The following is a 12,384-nucleotide window of genomic DNA, read 5'->3' as shown; positions in this document are numbered from 1 at the left end:
AATTCAATATCTTCAACCTTTACCTTTTCTGGACTCCCATTTTTTTCCTAGAAGGCAAAATTGTAAGAATAAATACACGTCTACCCAAGGTAAAAGTGAGAACTGTAATTATGTTAGTACGTTTTGGAGATTTAATTTTCAGATCGGAGCTGAGGAAAGAGAGCTGTGATATCTCATCTAAAAAGATTAAAACTTAACTTTTAGTGGAGCTTCTCTTCAAATTTGAACGTGTTGCGTCTAACCATAGAGAAGTTTACTTGTGCGCAACGAGTGTTAATCGTCTCAATGTTTTATCGGAGTGGAGAGAGTTATGCTGCTACTGTCACGCGTCACGTTACTTGGGCGTAATGAAGCAGCGAATGAATCAACAGTTAGTAGACTCATGAAGAAATTCTTTGAGACGGATTCAACAGTTGATCTTCAAGGTTCTGGACGTCGGTGGTCTGACCGAACTGCTTAGAACATTTCGTTGATTCGTGACACTGTGGCTGATTGATTAGCCCAGCGAAATCAATACGTCGCCGTTCTCAACAATTTGTGTTTAATATGTTCTTATGTACGAAGAAATCTTCGGTATGATCTCAAATATCACCCCTATAAAATTCAGTTGACGCAACTTTTTAAAGTGGCAGATCACCAGAAGAGACGACTGAATATTGAGACTTCGGCAGGAGGATGACAGGATCGCGTCATTACTCGTAATTCCGGCCATCAATGGCCACAGAACGTGTTACTTGATAACCTTGTAACTTTAATCTTTTGGGTTATCTGAAGTCATTATGTATGCTAATAAACATTCCAAAATCAGTGACTTGAAGGAGAAAATTCGACGGTTTGTCAGCGAAATTGAAGTCGAAAACTTTCGTGCAGTCATAGTGGATTTCATGGACAGAGTTGTTGCTTGTCAGCATAGTAGTTGAGACCACATCCATGACATATTTTTTTTCATACGGGAATTTAGAAGGTTATATCAAAATCTCTTAATTTGATATCATTATTGACTAGTCATAAATATTCAGTTATCAGTGTAGTTATTTTCTCATTTTTTTGCAGATTCGAAAGTTACTCATCTGTGGACCGTTCGTGATCCAAGCAATATGTTTGACGCTTGTAGGGCACCTTACATCCATAGTGGCCGTTATAATTCTCCTAATGATAGACGTCGGCGTTGAGTCTTTCTCCATAACATCTATGTTGTAAGTATAATTTTATTACACTAAAAAATGATAATCTTGATGTAAGTTTATACTGTAGTATTTCGTGAAACTGATTTATTATGAATGTTCCAGTGTAAACTGCCTGGAGCTCGCCCCGCAACACGCTAGTGTCATGTACGGGATAGTCAACACGTTCGGAACCTTGGCCGGTAGTATTAGTCCTCTCATCACTGGCTTCATTGTTACCGACCACGTAAGTATGCTATCTATACGTTAACGTTATTTAGAGTATTACATCTTGCTTGTACGGAATTGTAAAGGATTTTACATTTTACGAATTAATATAAACGTATTAATAACTTTGACTAAGTTTTGGTGTTACTTTGTAGGACAATATTCGTATATAAGGTACGGTCAGCGTACCATCTATTGGTGACATACACTCGATCTGAAGTAGTTTCTTTCTATGAAAATTGTCCCCATGCTGAAGGCTTTTAAAACTTTTTAAAAACCAAAATAGTCCACACACGCTTTCTACAGTATAGGCGAGTTTATCACAATTGGGAGATCTCTCAATTGGTTGACTGACCGGGGAAGTGGTGGATAAATTCGAATGAGAGAGAGTGAATGGAAACATTTTTCGTTCGAAAGGGACTTTGATGCTAGAATAAATGGAAAATTTAGCTAAACAACTCGACGATTGCTATAACATTGTTTTTATGTTTTACGACATAAATCACTTATTATTATTATTCTAGACTCATAACATTTCAAGCGTAATCGTGGCTTAGATTCGTGCTCTACAGGCACTTGCATGAATGTTACACACATAGTATACAATGAATCACCTAAGAAAAATATCTCGATTTTTCACATCCTGAAAATTTAGAGAACATGTAATTAGTGCATTTAATTGAAAAACGGTTGTTCAGGAAATCCCGAACATTAGTAGTGCGTCGGCAAGCGCTCTTGCATGAAGTGTGCTCTACCTTTTTCTACATTCTCTTCTGTATTCAGGTTAACAAACGTTTCCAGTAAATAAAAGTGAATTCCATTGTATCCTTTAGGAAAAGGGACATACTAAAGGACTACTTTTCCCATAAGCGTAATACATATTACATTTTGTACAAACACGAAAACGCTTCAAGATATGGTTTCAATGCCCTAAAATTCTATAGTTTGTCAGTAACTTTTGTCATTTTCTACGAGTTTCTTACAGGGAATCACTAAGACTTTAATCACTCAGTCGTCCGGCTAGTCACTAATAGTGACTTCTTAGGACAAGGGTTCAGGACTTCTAGAACCGATCACTCTATTGAAATATTCACCTTCATCCCGAACATTTCCCTACACACTTCTCTAAGATCAACCCTATTATAGTATCATTTTTCTTGCTCCATCGTTAATTTGAAAGATTTTTAGGTGCAAACGTCTTCTCAACACACGCTAAAAAATCGTAATTTAACCAACCAGCTAGTGTCAAGTACAACGGGTCGATTAAAAAAATTTAATGTGTCTTTACATTATTTGCTCTGCGATATCGTTATACGTACTGAGATGAATTTATAAGGATTTCTGTCTTACCTAGTTTCAAAAAAAATTTTGACATTTCCAAACTTTTGGTTTTTTAGGAGGATTTAAAACTTTTAATCTTGTACAACCAAAGACCTACAATCTTAAAACCTTTACAACTAATCTCTAGAAGTTTATAACTATTACCATTGACTAGAATTTGCAAGTATTGTGCTAGATCATAAAAATGGTAGTGCTAGAGGCCTGGCCGTGAGATCACGTTTTGAACAGATATTTCATTGAGATTTCTGTCTTGTGTTTCATATTTTCTGTATTTACAATGAGTAAGCACCATTACCGAGTGATACGGAAACTAAATAGTTGCTTAGTTGTTGCATCGTGAGTTAAGATAATATAATCGTTGATCTAATATAAACTTTATACATTGATCTATAATCGTGATCTTTACTACAGAATAATACCATAACTATATATGAGTCATGTTCTTACAAGACGTGGATTTCCAAAGTTGGAGTTCTTGGATTAATAATTAATTAATAATAATTGATTAGATAAATAATAATAGATAGTAAATTAATTTGTACTTAATAATGGTTTTAACAATTAGAAGCCTAATTTTGAAATAAATAACATATAAAATACTCGTTAAATAGTGCTATAAATTATTACAAATAAACACTAAAATTTAGCATCAAATAAAAATAAATTAGTAATACAAAGATGTTATGGTAATATAATATTATGTTGTATTATGGGTCATTGTATGCATTCAATGACTTTGGTATAAGTTTAGATTTTATAAAATACTTGTTAAACCCAGCAATTAGCTCCTACTATGTAAAATGAATAACAATTCGGCATTAAATATTTAGAAGAAATATTATGTTGAATTTAAGCTGCAACTTTGTCAGATTCAAGTGTATTTTTGTTTTTTGATATTACTGTTGATTATTTTTTTTAGTGTTGCACACATTTTTTTCTCAACGTATATTAAAGCCCATGGTAGAAGAAAGACAAAAAAGAAAATAAATAATCTGTCAAGCGGTTGGTTGTTAATGAATTTAATTTAGAAATCAATAATCTCTTTTAGAAAACTGGCATTTATAACACTAAATACTCTAGAGAAAGAAAGAGGGCAAATAAGTAACGTTTCAATTAAAAAGATAATATTACTCTAGTACGTAAGTTTTTATTGAATTTGTATTCTTCTTATCGTCTATGACGTAATATCTATTGTTACAGTACAGGCATCACGTGGCAACTTGCAGTTATGGGTATAGTGGAAGAAAAATATAAATTAAAAATACAAAGTTTACATAATTTTATAGAAACACGAAAAGATGCTTTAGTTAAGAAGCAACCGAACCAACAAATTGAGAATATAGACAAATATGTCATTTTATACTGAAACCGTACATCGCCGCTCGCACACCCACAGCAAACCATCAGGGAAAGCGCGCGCCCATGGTGGCGAACGGGATGCGGATCAAAACAAAACTAGGTAAAAAAGAACACCGTGGTCAGTATACTCAGGTTCATTTACTAAGACACCGCATAGGCCTATCCAGTCAAAAAATAAATAAATATATATATACTATAAATAAAAAAAAATAAAAAGTGCCTGCAGTAGTATACCTCAAACAATCCTCGTCAGGTGCACCTGCATACAAAAATTAGAAACGCCATAATTTGAAACAAGAAATGCCAATTCCACCCGGTATCCTTCGGCTAAGGGCGGGCTCCTAATGAAATCCAAGAAATAACTAAATAATATCTAAAACTAACTTAAAATTAAATAACAAAATATAAACTATATATATGGCAACAATAACAATAACAAATAAATAAAGAATATGGGCAGGGTATCACAGATGTTGACTAGTAGAAATGTCCATCATGGTGGCCGTCCTTCAGCAGAGCGCAAAAGCGAAGGTTCTCTGCGACCACGCGTGATGGAGAGATGACAGCAGAAAATCAACTTCATCTCCTGGGACCTCATCAGCGAGGGGCCGTAAACTTAGCCGCACATGTCAGAAGGAGAATAGCTCAGCAAAACTAACGAACACTTAAATAAACAAAATATATTAAACTGGAGCTACTCCTAACTTGTACACCACGGCTCGGAGTCTTTGCCACTCTACCGGAAAGGCCAAACGCCTTCAAATGGTCAGTGGCCTCTGCAGCCAATAAACCACACACACATTACACTATATAAAACACACGAGCCGGGGAGATATAGGTATTGAAAACCGGCTCAGACTCCCCCCCCAAAAGGAGGAACTCCCCTCTGTTAATTTCTTCAAAATGAAGAACAAACGAAATGCCTCTCCCCCAATGGTTGAAGAATTATAAACCGGAAACCCTGAAATCTGCAGAAGGGAAAACCAAGAAAATTCAGTTGGAGGCAAGAAATCACTCCAAGAGTTGCGTGGGTACAAAGAAGAAAACAGGAACCTTGATCAGGAAGAAGGAGCAGAGGTGATCAGGCCTCTGGACCTAAAACCCTCCCGCACAGACTAAAGAGAAATCACGGATGACTCCGGCAAGGCTTCAGATGGGATATGTGCGCCTTCCTGAAAATCTTCCCGGACTGAGGATCTCCCAGTCGGGCAGTCACGGAGTCAGAAACTTCAAGATGCGGTGGGGACCAGTCCACCTGTAGCAAAGTTTAGCAGCTCTTTTATCCACAGCCCAGTCAGGGTGAGCCTTGCAGTAAACTAGATCCCCCACCTGGAAGGGATTGGCAATACGACCTCGGTTGTACTTCCTCCTTACTAACTCCCTAGCCCGAATGAGATTCCGCCTGGCTGCCTCCCAAGTGGCTTTCACATTGGGAGTACCAGGAAGGTGGCAGAAGATCGCTAATTTTCCAAAGGTTCGCCAAAGGGTTGTTTGGCGGAAAGCCAAATAATAACTCGAAAGGTACCGCCTTGTGACTTCATGCTGGGCCGTATTAAAGGCAAATTGGATCCAAGGTAGTTGTTGATCCCAGGTGGTCTGATTTTTCCGCATGAAAGGCAATGAGAGCAGATCGAAGATTGCGATTAAACCATTTCGGCTTGAGAAGGCTGAGGATAGAAAGGGGAAGTAGTCACATGGCGGATTCCGTGCCCAAAGCACATTCTTTTCTTTAAAGTTTGTCTCCAATATCTTTATATTGGAGACAAACTGTGAACCATTATCGGAAACTAAGGTGGCGGGGATTCCAAAGTGTTGAAAAAAATGGTTACGAAGTGCTTGCACCGTGAGCTGCGCGGTAGCACTCCCGCAATGGGAACAACCAAACAAACTTGGAGAAGGCATCCACACAAACAAGTAGGAACTTATTTCCGGACTTGCTACGCGGGAGAGGCCCAACATAGTCAATGAAAACCTTCTCCAAAGGTTTTTCCGCCACCTCAGATGACAAAAGACCCAACTTGGTATTTTTGAGCGGGTTTGCTTAGGCGAGCACAGTTCACAAGAACGTACTCGAGCTGCAATATCCCGGTCCATACCTTTCCAGATGAACTGATCCCTAATCTTCGCGATGGTCTTATGAATTCCTAGATGTCCGCCCACAGGAGAAGAATGAAAATACTGAAAGACCATCGGTACAAGAAAGCTTGGCAGCACTAACTTAGGTTTTCTCCGCTGCTTGTCACGGCAGCATAGAGCACCTCGGTACAGAAAATAAGGAGGGTGGGCACCTCCGTTTTTAAGCTCATTGATGATAGCAGTCAGCTCGGGATCCTTAAGTTGGTGTGGAACAATGTCCGAAAATGCCAGAGAAAGTCTAGGAGCACGCCACAACATGGCGGCTCTGATAAATTCTGGTGGTCGTTGGGTAAGTGATACATGCGTGACAGAGTGTCCGCTATGATATTTTGGGTGCCTCTCACGTGCTGCACTGTGAACTTAAGGGCAGAAATTTGGACTACCCAGCGACCAATCTTCCCGAGCTGACGGGGGTGGGCAAGGAGCCAAGAAAGTGCCTGGTTGTCGGTTTCCAACAAAAATTCTTTATGTTCTAGGTAACGCCTGAACTTATTAATCCCCAAACACGACAGCCAAACATTCCAGCTCATAAACAGAACAACTCTTCTTCTCACAAGGGGTTATCGTGCGTGAAGCATAAGCTATGGGCTGCCGGATACCATCTACTTCTTGCGATAAAAACAGCAGCAACGGCTAAGGAGGAAGCATCAGTTTGCAAGACGAACTTACGACTGGAATCAGGCATAGCCAAGACTGGAGGCTGCATCACTGCCTCTTTCAGCTGCTCAAAAGCAGTCTGTTTGCGCTTCACCCCACTCAAACTTGGCACCCTTTTTCCTAAGCGAGTTCAGAGGGGCCGCCACTTCAGCAACATTGGGGATGAAACGACGATAAAAATTTATCATTCCCACAAAACGGGCAATCCCCTTGGCATTCTTAGGAGGAGGAAACTCCCTGATTGCCTGGGTTCTCTCTGGGATCAATACAAACACTCGAGAAGAGACAAGATGACCCAGAAACGATATTTCAGGCTGAGCAAAAAACTCACCTTTTCAGGATTGACGGTAAGGCCAGACTCTCGCAGCCTAGTTAGAACTTCCTCTAGATGAGTCAAGTGCTCCTCATAACTCTCACTGTACACAAGCAGGTCATCCAGATAGTTGAACACGAACTTAAATTTGACATCATGAAAGATAGAATCCAGGAGTCTGGTGAGTGTTTGGGCCCCCACAGCCAGCCCATTGGCACTCGGGTGAACTGGTACAAATTCCAAGGCACACAAAAGGCAGTGAGAGGTCGAGACTCGTGTTTTAGAGGAATCTGATGATATGCCTGATTAAGATCAAAAATGGAGAAATACTTGGCCTTACCAAAACCAGTCGAAAGCAGAATGCAAATCGGGGAGAGGCACGGAGTCAATTTCTATCTGAGCATTGAGCTTTCGATAATCCAGGACCAATCTGGACTTCCCATTAGGTTTCGGCACTAGAAACGCTGGACTGGAAAAATTTGAGCAAGACGGCTCGATTACCCCACTCTTAAGTAAATCATCAATCATATTTCTCAGAATTTCCATCTTGGGCGGAGCAAGCTTATATGGATGGAACGTACAGGACGGGTGTCTGTAAGACGAATCTCGTATTCCAAGAGATTGGTCGTGCCCAGTTTGTCAGTTAGGGACTTCAGGAAAACTGGAACAAATCTGCCTTATGTCCTCAGCCTCTTTCGGCGTAAGATGTCCTAGTTGGTCAGGAGGAGTCAAGCTCTTTTATCTTCCATCTCTAAGGCAGCAGTCCCACGAGACTCGACATCTGAAAAGGGAACGAGCACCCGCCTGGCGAAAGCAAAGAAAACATGACTGGAGGCCAAATCCAAAATCATGCCAGTTTTTCCGATAAAATCTGCTCCCAAGATGAAAGGAAAAAGTCAGGTCCTTAGCCACCAAAAAGCTCCAATCCCAAGAGAAATAATTAATTTTTATGTGAATCTGGGCACTACAGATAATAGGTAAAGGTGTGCGTGAAAGCAGTCCAGCAGCAGATAAGTGAACTAGGCTCAACCTGCCGTATTAGCCCAGAGGATTTTAGATCTTCAAAAAACGACAAAGAAATCAGGCTGCGTGCTGACCCAGAATCAACACGGGGCCTTCTGCACCACATTCCCCACAAGTACATCCAGTTGTGGGCAGGTTTGAGCGGGCAGCCCTTACTCCCTGCGCAGCCAGAGCAGCAACCTCCCCTCTCGGCCAACGATGATAACTGTCCCAAGTCTATTTCTTTCTGTTTTCTTTCTGTTCTGCATTTAAACCAGCTACCCTTTTACCATCAAAATCAGGTACATATTTGCCCTCAAAATTACCTTTACGGCACGAGTCGGGCCTTACTCGTCCGCAAGCTTACTAGTTTTTTTTATTAAGTGGACAAAACGGTCTAATATGTCCCACTTGCTTGCAGCCATAACAGGTAGGAGGCTGCCTACGGGAAGGAGCAGCTGCTGGCTCAGACTGCACCGGAGCATGGACCGGCCCCGGAGGCAAGTGAGGAAGATGCCTCGACATGGCCTCCCTTTGATCATCCGCATCCTGAACCCCTCTAGAGATGATGGAAGAGGCGGTCCAAATCCGCAAAAGATGCGGGACGGCTACAAAAAATCAAACGGGAGCGTTCTTCAGGTTTAATGCCCTCCAAAATAAGGCTCACCAACTCCGTTTCGCTCAAGCTCAAGCGCAACACCGGGCTACATCCCGTATCTCCCCGACAAAATGGCTCAACGTCTCGTCTGGTGCCTGAGGACGGTAAACGCGTTCCACCCGCAAGCGCTCCCTAACCGAGCAGGTACAAAGAACTCCAAGATCTCGGCGTGGAACTGGTCAAAGGTGGCACCTCTCTTAAGGCAGTCTAGAAGGCGATCAAAAAGCGGCCTTAAGGAAAACTGCGCTAAAATCTGCATAAGCATGGCATCTGTCATACCAGGAAATTCTCTTAGCTTAAAAACTTCCAGAAGGAAATGGATAAGTAAATTAGTGTCAAGCCCATCAACTCTGGGGAAGTGTTGTAAAACACTCCCCAAAGGATGGGGCAGTTTGCCAAAGCTAGAAAAGGAAGGCACAACTATAGATGATGCCTCACCAGCCGCTTCAGGAGGGCCACTACCCATCGGAGACATAGTAACTCTGGGAGGCTCGAAAGAAAGAGCCGGTGGATGGTTAGCAAAAGTAATGGTAGTGGGGAACCTCCGTTGGAGTGACAGCGGTAAATAGTACCCCCTTCTCTTTCACCGAGCGCAACCTCACTCAAAACCATCTAAGGCTTGTTTTAATTTGTTACTGGCCGAAAAAGCCCAACTTTTAATATCAGAGTTTAAACTAGGAGCTGACATAAGTAAAACTATTCTGTCACGCCAATGTAAAAGCTGAGATGCCAATCTAGCCTTTGCTGACCCGGACATGGGAAGTGGACTCAAAATTAATATCGTCTTCTAATTCCTCCATTCGGGTTTTACAAAAACTCAAATTCTGTGTTAATTTGGAACTCTGCATTCCAGCTGCGGTCCAACGCTATACAAGCCCGTAATTGAGCTCTTAATGCCCTCACATCTCCCTCGGGCTTCTGTCCTCTCGCCAGGACCTCAAAAACCAACTCGGGCTTGCGTAGATGTTCAGGCACCAGGGAAAACGCCATACCAAACAATTAAGACAAATAAATACCACAATAAACAACAAAGCGTACGCAACAATTACTTAGTAACCTAAGTGGACTCAACTCACAAAAGGCTTACACTGACGAGGTCCAAGTGAAGAACTTAATACCCGCTACCTAATAGAAGGATACCCTGCAAATATACACTAACCACAACCTACAAACACAGAAGCAATAAATATAACAAAACAACACATTGATAGGGCGAGAAGTAGAGTACAGTTAGATAAATTTAGCGGTTAAGCAATTTAGAGTCCCTTGCTCCCTGCAAAGGGTAAGTCTGCAGGAAGCAAGACACTAAACCAATTCCACCCGGTATCCTGTGCTAGGGCGAGCTCCTAATGAAAAAAAAAATTGTGTACTCTAAACCTCCCCCTACCTAACACTAACCTACACCAACAAACAAAACCAGAACTGAGAGACAGCTGAGAGAGCAGCTAACCACGATCTGCTACCATTGAAACCGTACATCGCCGCTCGCACACCCACAGCAAACCATCAGGGAAGCGCGCGCCCATGGTGGCGAACGGGATGCCGGATCAAAACAAAACTAGGTAAAAAAGAACACCGTGGTCAGTATACTCAGGTTCATTTACTAAGACACCGCATAGGCCTATCCAGTCAAAAATAAATAAATAATATATATATACTATAAATAAAAAAAAATAAAAAGTGCCTGCAGTAGTATACCTCAAACAATCCTCGTCAGGTGCACCTGCATACAAAAATTAGAAACGCCATAATATTGAAACAAGAAATGCCAATTCCACCCGGTATCCTTCGGCTAAGGGCGGGCTCCTAATGAAATCAAGAAATAACTAAATAATATCTAAAACTAACTTAAAATTAAATAACAAAATATAAACTATATTATATGGCAACAATAACAATAAACAAATAAATAAAGAATATGGGCAGGGTATCACAGATGTTGACTAGTAGAAATGTCCATCATGGTGGCCGTCCTTCAGCAGAGCGCAAAAAGCGAAGGTTCTCTGCGACCACGCGTGATGGAGAGATGACAGCAGAAAATCAACTCATCTCCTGGACCTCATCAGTGAGGGGCCGTAAACTTAGCCGCACATGTCAGAAGGAGAATAGCTCAGCAAAACTAACGAACACTTAAATAAACAAAATATATTAAACTGGAGCTACTCCTAACTTGTACACCACGGCTCGGAGTCTTTGCCACTCTACCGGAAAGGCCAAACGCCTTCAAATGGTCAGTGGCCTCTGCAGCCAATAAACCACACACACATACACTATATAAAAACACACGAGCCGGGGAGATATAGGTATTGAACCGGCTCAATACAGGGTGTTTGAAAAGTATGGGTACGGCTTAATATTTTAAAAACCATAAGAGATAACATCTATAAACTTTGCACAGTGTCTATGTAAACTATTTTTCCTTGCTATTACCATGACATGCCAACCATGGGGGGACAGCCCACAGAGGAAAACATGGAAATCTTAAATTGAAGCATGGGTTGAGTGATACCTCATTTGAAAGAGCTCACTTAGTAGAGTTGAATTCCGCAAACCGCATCTCAAAAGGTTTATCCAATCAGAAATGGCGGCTTGTTTTAGGTACACATTGTGAAGTACATTATGCGCTGCCATTTCTGACTGGATCGTCGTATTCTGATGCGGTAGGCGGCGTTTCACTCTACTAACCAACTTGGTATTTATGTTTACCAATGTTTTTTAGTTTTATTTATTGTGTTATAAATTTATGACATAATTTGCTAATTTAAAAAAGTCAGTGAAAACACATTGGTTAGTATGTGCCGCTGCCATTTCTGACTGGATCGTCGTATTCTGGTGCGGTAGGCGGCGTTTCACTCTACTAACCAATGTGTTTTCACTGACTTTTTTAAGGTATATTAGAAGTCAACTTTTGTATTACAAGAACAAACGTGTGTAATAAGTTATGGCACATTCATCACCAAGTTTATTAGCAAAGCATTATTAGCAAAGAGTACAAAGCTGTCATCAGTAAAGGAATTACCATAACACTAGCCTCTAACAGGCCCTGAAGTGTCCACAATTATCAGTGTATTCTCTAGTAGACCTGATAATGGACCTGTAGACCCTCAATATACCTGCCTTGAGAGACACTGGAGAGTATTAGGTATATAGAGGAGTGTGTTACATATCTACTCTATTTAAAAAGTCCCAAATTTTCCGCATTTGTAAGTATTGAAAATCAGTGTTACAAAACGCAAGAGCCACCCTTATTATCATGTTGTTGTGGTACGGCATTCTATTATAACCTAACATATTGCACAGTTTAGTTCCACAGATACGCTATAACTAAGTCTGTAAGTTAGTTTTTTCTAAACATTTTTACTGTTGTATTATAACATTAAAAAGTTAAGCAGAACAAAGAAAAACCAACAAAACTGCGATCAATGGGTTATTTACATATATTTATAGTGTAAGTAAACTGAACAGCAACATATTGTTCTACAGTATAAGATCGCTTACTATTTCTGTCGGTTAATTTGAATATGATG

At 40.7% G+C, this 12,384-nt stretch overlaps 1 protein-coding gene across 5 annotated transcripts in view; it reads left to right on the top strand.

The window, feature by feature from the left end:
- LOC124352746 (vesicular glutamate transporter 2.1-like) overlaps positions 1-12,384 on the top strand; it is a 36,285-nt gene that overhangs the window by 22,486 nt on the left and 1,415 nt on the right. For all 5 annotated transcript variants that reach the window (XM_046802397.1, XM_046802396.1, XM_046802395.1 and 2 more), the window contains exons 8-9: positions 1,054-1,196; positions 1,290-1,410. In XM_046802397.1, the coding sequence (XP_046658353.1) occupies positions 1,054-1,196; positions 1,290-1,410 (264 nt within the window). The remainder of the gene's footprint in view (positions 1-1,053; positions 1,197-1,289; positions 1,411-12,384) is intronic.

Source organism: Homalodisca vitripennis, chromosome 1, assembly GCF_021130785.1.
Source record: "Homalodisca vitripennis isolate AUS2020 chromosome 1, UT_GWSS_2.1, whole genome shotgun sequence".
Taxonomy (NCBI): domain Eukaryota; kingdom Metazoa; phylum Arthropoda; class Insecta; order Hemiptera; family Cicadellidae; genus Homalodisca; species Homalodisca vitripennis.
Note: the sequence above shows the minus strand (reverse complement) of the source record. Positions and strands in the feature narration are given on the sequence as shown.